Source organism: Podarcis filfolensis (assembly GCF_964270895.1).
Source record: "Podarcis filfolensis genome assembly, chromosome: 13".
Lineage (NCBI taxonomy): Eukaryota > Metazoa > Chordata > Lepidosauria > Squamata > Lacertidae > Podarcis > Podarcis filfolensis.
The window spans coordinates 26,285,928-26,296,374 of record NC_139615.1 but is presented as its reverse complement, the minus strand read 5'-3'; the positions used below and the strand labels follow the sequence as shown (position 1 = coordinate 26,296,374).

Genomic DNA, 10,447 nt, shown 5'->3' with positions numbered 1-10,447 from the left:
GGTCTGCCATAGTCAAAACAAAATTTTTTTTTCCCTTCCAGTAGCACCTTAAAGACCAACTAAGTTAGTTCTTGGTATGAGCTTTCGTGTGCATGCACACTTCTTCAGATACACTGAAACAGAAGTTGCCAGATCCTTCTATATAGTGAGAAGGTGGGGAGGGGTATTACTCAGAAGGGTGGTGGGAATGGGTGATTGGCAGATAGCTGTGATGAGCCTGTTGAACCTATTGCAGTCGTTAAGAGTCGTCAACAGGCTCATCCCAGCTATCTGCCAACCACCCATTCCCACCACCCTTCTGAGTAATACCCCTCCCCACCTTCTCACTATATAGAAGGATCTGGCAACTTCTGTATCAGTGTATCTGAAGAAGTGTGCATGCACACGAAAGCTCATACCAAGAACTAACTTAGTTGGTCTTTAAGGTGCTACTGGAAGGAAAAAAATTTTTTTACAGTGAACAGGAATGGGGCCACACGAGGGCAGCATAAGCACAGGAAAGGAGCCTGTAACTGGAGAAGGACGAGGGTGGGATTTCTTTAATGGAGGAGAACTGGGATTCCCAGCATGCAGCAATTGGAAAGCTTTATCCTTCGAATCCCAAGCTATTGAGAAGAGTGGCGGGAAATGACAGACCAAAGGGGGGATGCACCAAAGAAACAGGTACGGACCCCTAAAGCTTTTGCCAGGATCCCTGCTCTATTCATAAGTTAATTAAATTTCTAACACACTTTACCAGGGCGCTAAGAAAATAATAGCCCCGGCTCCCAGTATTCAGATACCTTCCTGTCTCATTTCTTTGGCAGAGTGGATCACAGTCTTACCAAATTGAACATCAACAAACAGAAGAACATCAAGAAAATGAATGTGCATATGTGTGTGTGTGTGGGGGGGGTTTAGATCTCAAAAAATGTATAAGACCCCTGCTCCTATTACTTTTAACAGTAGTTTAATCGGCTGGCATTAACAGCTGACAAACCCCCAGGCCATGAAAAGCTTCCCTTATTGATCTCTGCAGATGGAGCTCCTGTTAAAGTTACTCAAGGATTATTTCCTCTTAAGCAGCTGGCTATCTAATGTATGCTGGTTTTCCTATAGAACCAGAGCAGCTCGTTTTTTTGAGAAAGGTTTCTAACCTTTTTTTAGCTATAAACTTTGAAGGAAGCAACAGTGTTCAAAGTCTGCGCGGCACAAGCAAGCTATGACGACACTTTCAACTTCGGGAGGGGGGCAGAATTGAGTTTCACTTCCCCCGGAACTTTCACTTTCGTTTGCTGTGCCATGCCAAAGAGGACAACCGCAGCAAGGAAGGAGCGGTGAGTTTCCCCCCGAAGTCTGAACCTTCCCTCAAATTAAACGTTGAGCCTGGGCTGTTGACTTGAAAGGTGCCTTGCTTCTTGTTCTGTACATACATGTCTCTTTTGTCCTCCCGTCGTCGCTGATCAAACAGGTTTGGCTGGGTTTACAGAATAATAAACAAACCTGAGCCAGGGCTACGGAAGCAGGGTGATATACTGTTTATAATATGCAATATATATACCTGTGTCAGGTGGAAGTGGGATGGGCACCCACAGCAGAACTTCAGCACTAGAAAATAAATTTGTTGTGCTTACCTAGGAGAAAAAACACACCATTGAATTCAATATAATTTACTCCTGAATACGGACAGACATAGTTGCTGCAAAGTTTTTTTCTTGCTTTTGCTGTAATTATCACAGCTTCCCCTCTAAGTTTTTGTCAAACAGACTTTGGAACTTGACCTGAATGTACCCAATATGCACACATAATGGAGTACTTTGTGGTATATTTGATACTCACAGAGCATGAAGAAGCAGGACATCAGTTCTACAGAGCTGTGTGGAGATAGAGCATATTTGTTTTGTAACAAAAGGAAAACTGAGCAGAATGGGGCCAATCTATTTTTATTATATGACTCCTACCTATTTAGCATTCATTTTGGGGTAAGGTTGGGCTCACCTTTCTTTAGAGGCAGGTAACTGATATTTGCAACCACTGGTTCCCCTTGAAATTATGCTTTTTTCCAGAAACTTGTTCCTCTTACTATACTGTTGGATGAGCATTTTAGGAATGTGGTATTGTTTGTTGTTTCATTCTTTTCAATGGCTTTTGATTTCCCCCATTTGCATTTTGTCATTAAGTTGCTTATACACTATAATACTAATACTAATAATAATAAATGGGTTGAGGAGACTCCTTTTATGAAACTGAAATCGTTCTGTAAAATTATTGTGCATCCTTTCAGCTCACAGCTCATGACACTTTGTAGAAACTGGTCAGCCCCGTCTTTGCTTCTTCAGTCCAATCAGAAGAGAATTGACTCCCCTTCCTTCTCCTAGAGACCATTTTTCCTCCTTCCGTAAACCTTTGAGTGGGAGGGGCCAAGATGTCCAACAGTGTCTGCTGCAAATTGGTGGACTACTTGGACGAGCTCACAGAGGAGGAATTCAAGAGATTTAAGATGCACCTCGAAGACTACCCACTGGAGCAAGGCTACAAGCCAATCCGGCACTATAAGACCGAGAAGGCCGACCTCACTGAAATAGCACGGCTCATGGTCAGGGCCTACGAGGAGGCGAAAGCATTGCAGATGACAGTCAACATCCTCGACCGAATAAATAGAAAGGATCTGTCGGCAAAAGTCAAACAAGAGATGCCAGCGTGTAAGTAAACAAAGGAGCCACACCATTCCAGGCTTTGTAGGTCTCTTGTCCAATTTGCTGTGAATCCTGAGCTTCATCCGTGTATCAAACATGCTTGAGAAATGCCCATAGACTTTGCCCATGGAATCCTGGGAACTGCAGTTCAACCATCACAGAGCTACGAACTATGGCTCCCATAATTCTTTGGGCGGACTCCGTGTGCTTTAAATGTATGGTGTGGTTGTGAGCACCAAACGGTCTTCACTCGTCTGCTGTGTGCCTGGGTGGGCAACAATGGATGGCCATCTGTCATGGATGCTTTAGCTGAGATTCCTGCATTGTAGGAAGGTTGGACTAGATGACCCTGCGGGTCCCTCCCAACTCTATGAATCTGTGATTCTAAGATGAAAACCCGTCTCTCCAATGCAGCAGTAAAGGGCCAGCAACAGTCCTTGAAGGGCCTCATACTTGCCGTGGAGCCCTTGTCCTCCACGCCTGGTGAGCTCACCACTGTCCCTGATACCTGGAACTCATGCTTTGTTCCCTTGCCTCCCTGGCAGCAGAGATTCTCCCTTCCTTGCCCATGGCGACATCACTGGGACTACCACTAACTCAATGCAGCTGACTAGGGCTTAGTGAGTAGCAGTGGCTGCCTGGCCCAACCTCCTGTGTTTAAAAAGGTGGCCACATGCTGTTCCCGGCTCCATATTGTATGATGGAGCCTCGCAGTTGCAGGAAGCTGTACAGTGGTACCTCAGGTTACAGACGCCGCTAACCCAGAAATAGTACCTCGGGTTAAGAACTTTGCTTCAGGATGAAAACAGAAATCGCGCAGTGGCAGCAGGAGGCCCCATTAGATAAAGTGGTACCTCAGGTTAAGAACAGTTTAAGGTTAAGAACAGACCTTCAGAACAAATTAAGTTCTTAACCCGGGGTACCACTGTACTAGCCTTGTGAAAAAGTCCAAGCACATATGGAGGCTTAGCCAATGGGCAGCTACATACCACCATATTTATTATGTGCTTTTGGGGGGCTGTGGGCCCTGGCAGATCCAACACTATGCCAGCTGTGACACTGGGCCTCCAGCAGTTTCTTACTGTGATATTTCTACATGACTGCGGCCCTCCGCAACTCTGCCCACAGAACAGCCTCAGGCTTTATACTGCACATTTCTATTCCATGAGCCCCATATCAATGATGCAAAGTCTGAAGGAGCCCTAACTCTTGCAATACTATGCAGACCCTGATCCTATTTACATCCGTTTATTGATGGGACTTCTGCAAATGGACACTGTTCTTGTGCATGCGGTGTAAGAGGAGCAAAAAGGGGATGGGAAATCTTCTTTTATTTACTTATTTTTAACAAGAGTGTCCTTTTTTTAAAACAACAACAGTTTTTCTGCAGCCTACAAAAGCAGCGGCCTCGACCAGGGAAGAAAAAAGAAAACGGGAAGAAAGGCTGCTGTCCAGTATCACTGACAAGTTTTGCGGGACTCAAAAGAAAGGTTAGTTTACAGGGACAAATAGAAGAAGACGCCTTCTGGAATAGTAATTTTGAAAATAATGTGCAATTTTAAGTTATACTTACCATATTATAATTATCAAGGCCTTCTTCTTCTTCTTAACAGCAATGATATAGTTACGAATATGAGTTTGTAATTATCATAATAATTAAATCATAAAAATATACCTGTAATATTTCAAGGAAGGCTTTCCTGGGTTCAACCTGAAACTATGCCCAAATCTACAAAGTTGTTTTTTGCTTTGTTTTTAGAACTTATCCTAGGAAGGAAAATAGTACATGTTTTTTTCTGTTTAGCAAAGGTACCATTAAATAACATTCACTGTTCCTAAAACGTTGTTCTTCACCTTGAGATGTCTGTGCTCTGGAAACTGTTACCACTAAAGCAGTAGAACAGGTATAGGGAACAGTTGGTCCTCCGGGAATTGCTGAACTACAACTCCCATCAGCCTCAGGAAGCACGGCCAATGACCAGGGATGATGGTAGTTGTAGTTCAGCAACATCTGGAGGGCCAAAGGTTCTCAACCCCTAGAGCAGAAAGTCATTTCTTCAGCTGGTAAGGTTGTTTGCAAACTATTCTCCGTCTCTGTTTTTAGTGGAAGTCACACTGGATCCCAAGACAGCCTTCCCTACCCTCATCCTTTCTGAAGATCGGAAAAGTGTGTACCTGGGCAGGCAGGCCCAGGTTCTTCCTGACAACCCTGAGCGCTTCAATTTTTCGCCATGTGTCCTTGGAGCAGAAGGCATCACCTCTGGGACTATGGAATGGGTGGTAGAGGTGGGCAAGGCCAAAGCATGGGCCATCGGGGCAGTCCGGGAATCCATAGGGAGAAAATGGTACCAATGCATCAGAGTTACTGAGGGGTTTTGGGCACTGCAGCTGACTGAGGGAGAATACATGGCCTCTACCTCTCCTTCCACTGTCCTTCCACTGTGGAAATCCCCGCGACGGATCAAGATACTCCTGGAGTACGATTTTGAAATCCTCTCCTTTTATGACGCCGACTCCATGGAACTTATCTATACTTTCAACTATCCTTTCTCTGAGAGGATGTTTCCCTTTTTCCAGGTCTGGGATACTGAGATCCCCCTGAAAATCTCATAAGGGCACATTTTTAAGATGACTTAGGCTGCAATCCTGCACTAGAGCTGTGTACACGTTCCTGTTTGCTCCGCAACCAGTGTGCTTTCATCACTGGCTTGGGAGCAGTGTACACAACATTAGTTACAATCCATATGTGGTTTCTTAGGAAATAATCACAATTTGATGCGTTTCCCGCCAAACCTGCCTGGATTCAAATTGAGGAACCAGGACAACCTAGTAATGTGTACACAGCCTTAGATGTGGCAAGAAACAGTGAATCCACCAACCAATTATGAAATTGAGCCAGTAATTTAAGGAGAGATGAGTTTGTGAAATGGCCCCTCACCTGGTTCCTGGTACCGACCAAAGAGGAATGGCTATGTAAATTATGTAAATATTTGGAACTGGCCAAATTGACGGATATAATAAGACTAAAGCCAATGTATACAGTCAAGAAGGAATGGAAGTGCCTGAATGATTATTTATAAAGACAAGGTTCTAATGTAAAAAATTGGCTGTGTTTAGAATGACCTCGTGAATGGAAAAGGGGAAACATACCTATATATTAAGATAAAAATAATACTGAAATACAGATAAAATATGAAATGTGAAAGGAAGTGTTGTGAGAGTGATGGAAGTATTATTACTATTATTATTTTGTAAAATAGTGTTTATTGTATTGAAATATTATACTTTTTAATTTTTTTACTGTCTACCTTTCTTTGTTCCCCCCTTTTCTTTGTTTTTCTTTCTTTCTCTTTGTGTTATTCTTTATGTGTGGCTTGGTATTGATGTATTGACTTTGCAATAAAAATTCTTATCAAAATCAAGAAAATAAAAGAAATGGCCCCTCACACAAATTTGTTTCTTCGGCATGTTTACTTGAGATTAAGTCCTATTGAGCTTGGTGGGTCTCCTAAGTTTTTGATGAATATGCTTACATTGTTAATTCCTCCACCCCAAAGAATGGCATGGGTTGCCTTTTAAGCCTCTGCATCTGCTGTCAAATAAATAATAAATAAAAAAAACATTGAGGGGGTATGCAAGACATTCCACTATGAAAAGAGAAGAAATCCAAATGTGTAAAATGTTCTTTTTGTTGTTTTTATACTTCAGGTTTAAAAATAGGGTTATGTGGAACAGAACACTGTGATTTCATATTTTTCACAAGTCTGATTCAATCTGCCTTTTCTTTTGGGGGGATAGTTAACATTGCATCTCTTGAAGAAAAGGACAGTGCTCAGAGGCACAGTCTGCCCACTCAGTAAAGGTGTGTGGTTTTCTGTACATATTCATTTGCTGCCCACTACAACGGTGGTCCCCGGTGAGTGGCAAAGGAGGCAGCCATTTTGAGTTTCTCAAAATTCGGAAAACCACCTCAGAAAGCGGCTTTGTGTGAAAAACAAATGGCAGCTGCTGCGATTCTCTTCCTCTCAAAATAACGCCACCTCAGCTAACAATACAGCAAACAAAGAAGCTATATTTTGGTGTCAGGATGGGTGACATGACTGAGAAGTGGTCCTTGTCAGTGTTTGTGCAGCACACCTACTTGGGAGTAAGTCCCATTCAACTCGGTGAGATTTGCCTCTGACAATTTGCTGTATTTCTCTCATATATTCCCCACCCCTGTGCATTGTACTTGCAAAAGAGGGTAACTTATGGGTATATTTGCTCCACCGCGCTTTACCACATACTGGAGATTCCAATGCACCTTTGCACTTCCAATATTGGCTTGTGGTTTCAGTACTCTCAAATGCCAACTTCAGCAACACCTCATCTCTCATGGGAGAAAAAGCAGCTGCTTTGCTGCTAACAATATGTGTGAATGGACTGAGTCCACTGAGAGGACTGAAGTGGCACACAACAGTTATTTTGGATTTAATATCCAAAATATTCTATAGGTATCAAGCTTCTAGTTCAGCATAAGGCTACCATCTCTTCTTGACTTTAATATATATAAATGGCCACTTTTGAGAGGGCGGGCAGGGGGAATTAGAAAACCTTTTGGCAACACAGCAGAGGACTTGGAGTAAGCAGTCTGGAATCTTGACTCAGTAGGAGAAATGGCCTATGTCCAGGTAGGTAGGTTGTCAAGGTAACAATGGAATGCCTCCTTTGTTACATTCCTTGTTGATGATTTAAAAGTATGGAATCGAGAGGTGTCCAATGAAGGAGTTAGGATAGGTAGCAAGAGCCTGTGAGAGAGAGGGCAAAGAGGAGATATAGATAAGATACCTTGGGGGCGTATTTATTGTTTGCATTCCCCTTTAGCTTGCCTAGTACATAAGATGTTACACGCAAGCAGCACCAACCTCAACATGTTTCCCCTGCAAATTTGGATTAACCTGATAATCTGCTAAATGGGGCAAAATCAAACTCCAAACCACTCCTCTTGGGGTTGCAGGTGAATTGTTTTGAGGTGGGAGGATCACTCAACACTTTCAGTGACTCTCCTTTTCATACCCATTACTTCCTCAATGCTTTTGTTTCTTTTTTGGCAATGTTAAATGTTCATCTTGTATCAAAACAATGTTTCCTCCTAGATTCAGTTTCTATACAAGTCCATTGTGTGGAATAATTAAGTGTTTAAGCAAATTGCATGTCTCCGTCTGCTCTGCCACCTTACTGGACGTATACAAATTCACAAATGGATCAATGCCTTTCAGAAACGATATTTTCCCCTCTTGCTTTAGCCAGGGCTCCTTTGACTTCCTTGTTCCTTAGGCTGTAGATTATAGGGTTGAGCATTGGAGTAACGACTGCATAGAAGAAAGCCAGCATCTTGTCCTGGTTGGGCGAAGTGTTGGATCTGGGGCTCATGTAAGCAAAGATTGCTGTGCCATAGCAGAGGGCAACTACGGTGAGGTGAGAGGTACATGTGGAGAAGGCTCTCTGACGACCTCCTGAAGACTGGATACGTAGGATAGCACGGATTATATAGATGTAGGAAAGTGTGACCACGATACAGGGGATCACTAACACAATGGACCCTGTCACCAGAAACAGAATCTCATTGATGGAAGTGTCTGAACATGCAATCTTGATAACAGCCAGGACTTCACAGGCAAAGTGATTGATGATGTTGGAGTTGCAGAAGTGAAGGCGCACAGTGAACACCGTATGCAGGAGAGCATTGAGAAATCCAGCTGTCCAAGATGCTAGCACCAACTGTGTACACACTGTCCTGCTCATGATGACCTTGTAATGCAATGGATGACAGACAGCCACATATCGGTCATAAGCCATGGCTGCCAAGAGGATAAATTCAATGCTTCCGAAGGCGAATGAGAGATAGAGCTGAGCCATGCACCTGTTGTAGGAGATGGTCTTGTAGCTGGTCAGGAAATGGATTAACAACTGAGGCACCACACTTGTTGTGTAGCAGATGTCCAGGAAGGACAGATAGCTCAGGAAGAAGTACATGGGTGTGCTGAGCCGTGGGTCTATGTGGATGGCCACGATGATGAGTGTGTTACCTGTCAGGGTGATGAGGTACATGAAAAGGACCACTGCAAAGAGGTAAAGGTTGGTGTCTTGATCTTTGGAAAATCCCAGAAACACGAACTCCAGGGCAATTGTTTGATTGTATTGCTCCATCACACACACAATGCTTGAGCTAAGAGAATGAAATCAGGATTGAAATGGCAAGTTTTGGAACAGGGATGGTTTTACACCTAAGATACGGAACTTGTCACCCTCCAGATGTTGTGGGACTCCTGTTCCCATCAGCCACCGGCAGCAAGGTCAGTGGTCAGGGATAGTGGGAGTTGTAATCCAATAACATCTAAAACAGAGGTCAGCAACCTTTTCCAGCCATGGGGTGGTCCACCGTCCCTCAGACCACGTGGGGGGCCGGACTATATATTTTTTTTTGGGGGGGGAGAAGAAGAACGAATTCCTATGCCCCACAAATAACCCAGAAATGTATTTTAAATAAAAGCACACATTCTACTCATTTAAAAACACCAGGCAGGAAGAAGGAGGAGGAGGACAGGTTTAAGAACTTTAACAGTTTTACTTACCAAAGAAGGCCAAAATGGCATTGAAATTATGGACTTGGAATGTTAATGGCATAAATGATAACAAAAATAAAAGGAATAGAATTGAACAGTTTTTGTTAAAAAAGAATTTGGACATTATTTGTTTACAAGAGACTCATGTAGCCAGGAAACACAGTAGTGTATTAATCAACAAAAAATTAAGAAATGTGTTTGTCTCATCAGATAAAAGTAAGAAGAGAGGAGTGGTGATGTATGTAAAAAACAAATTAGAAGCTCAGCAAATCTTTAAAGATGAAGAAGGCAGAATAATTGCAGTACAAGTCAACTGGCAAGGTGAAAAAATGATAATTGTCGGAATTTATGCACCAAATGGCAGTAAAATGGAATTTTATAAAGATTTGGAATAAAAACTGTTTGAATTTATGGTTCAAAAAATTATAATCATGGGAGATATGAATGGAGTGGTCTCGTTGGAAATGGATAGGTCAAGCAATAAAGAGAAAATAAAAGAAGGGAAGTTACCAAAGAGTTTTTTTCTCTCTGATAGAGAATTGCAATTTGATAGATGTTTGGAAACTGAGACACCCATTAGATAAGCAGTTTATGTATTTTTCAGAACCAAATCAACTGGCTTCAAGAATTGACTATGTGTAGATATCCAGTGAACTAACACCTAGAGCAGGGGTCTGCAACCTTTAAGACAAAAAGAGCCACTTGGACCGAAGAAAAAAAATCTGGGAGCCGCAAAACCATTGCGACATTTAAAACAGTGGGGAGTGTCGGGGCACACAATGCGCCTCCTCCCCTCGCTAGTATCCGCCCCGGAGCCGCGGCAAAGGTGTAAAAGAGCCACATGCGGCTCCGGAGCCACGGGTTGCTGACCCCTGACCTAGAGTTACAAAAATAGAAATCCAACCAAAGATACTTTCGGATCACAATGCAATTAAGTGTGAATTAAAATAATTAGAGGAAAAGACTTTTTGATGGAGATTAAATGAAAATTTGTTAGAAGATGAAAAAATAAATGAGGAGGCTCAGAGGATGCTAACAGAGTATTTTGTAAATAATTGTAATAAAGAAACCCAAATGAATGTTGTTTGGGACGCTAGTAAAACTGTTATGCGAGGTTTCTTTATACAACAAAACAGCATCAGAAAAAAGTTTAGAGAGAAAGAGAAA

The 10,447-nt window shown here is 42.6% G+C and overlaps 2 protein-coding genes across 7 annotated transcripts; one reads left to right on the top strand and one right to left on the bottom strand.

Annotated features, from left to right (window-relative positions):
* Nucleotides 1–458: 458 nt before the first annotated feature.
* Nucleotides 459–6,111, top strand: LOC310747639 (butyrophilin subfamily 1 member A1-like). Of its 6 annotated transcripts, none has more exons than XM_083582249.1 (5): nucleotides 459–663; nucleotides 1,162–1,316; nucleotides 2,264–2,681; nucleotides 4,055–4,165; nucleotides 4,780–6,111. In XM_083582249.1, the coding sequence occupies exons 3-5, from the start codon at nucleotides 2,405–2,407 to the stop codon at nucleotides 5,286–5,288; spliced, it is 897 nt and encodes a 298-aa protein (XP_083438375.1). In that variant the 5' UTR covers nucleotides 459–663; nucleotides 1,162–1,316; nucleotides 2,264–2,404; the 3' UTR covers nucleotides 5,289–6,111. The 6 variants fall into 6 exon arrangements, with proteins under 6 accessions (XP_083438375.1, XP_083438378.1, XP_083438374.1 ...); XM_083582252.1 differs by having other exon boundaries at nucleotides 1,099–1,316; nucleotides 2,358–2,681; XM_083582248.1 differs by having other exon boundaries at nucleotides 1,099–1,316.
* Nucleotides 6,112–7,468: 1,357 nt separating this feature from the next.
* On the bottom strand, nucleotides 7,469–9,135 carry LOC310747231 (olfactory receptor-like protein OLF3). The gene has a single exon (XM_083581568.1). The coding sequence runs from the start codon at nucleotides 8,862–8,864 to the stop codon at nucleotides 7,920–7,922; it is 945 nt and encodes a 314-aa protein (XP_083437694.1). The 5' UTR covers nucleotides 8,865–9,135; the 3' UTR covers nucleotides 7,469–7,919.
* Nucleotides 9,136–10,447: the final 1,312 nt, after the last annotated feature.

What these genes read in the sequence shown, in the direction of transcription:
- LOC310747639 (XM_083582250.1), top strand. Translation starts at nt 2,405, where the DNA reads ATGTCCAACAGTGTCTGCTGCAAATTGGTGGACTACTTGGACGAGCTC. An exon ending in CAAACAAGAGATGCCAGCGT is followed by an intron (nt 2,682 to 4,054) that starts GTAAGTAAACAA and finishes AAACAACAACAG; the next exon opens with TTTTTCTGCAGCCTACAAAA. An exon ending in TTGCGGGACTCAAAAGAAAG is followed by an intron (nt 4,166 to 4,779) that starts GTTAGTTTACAG and finishes CTCTGTTTTTAG; the next exon opens with TGGAAGTCACACTGGATCCC.
- LOC310747231 (XM_083581568.1), bottom strand. Translation starts at nt 8,864, where the DNA reads ATGGAGCAATACAATCAAACAATTGCCCTGGAGTTCGTGTTTCTGGGA.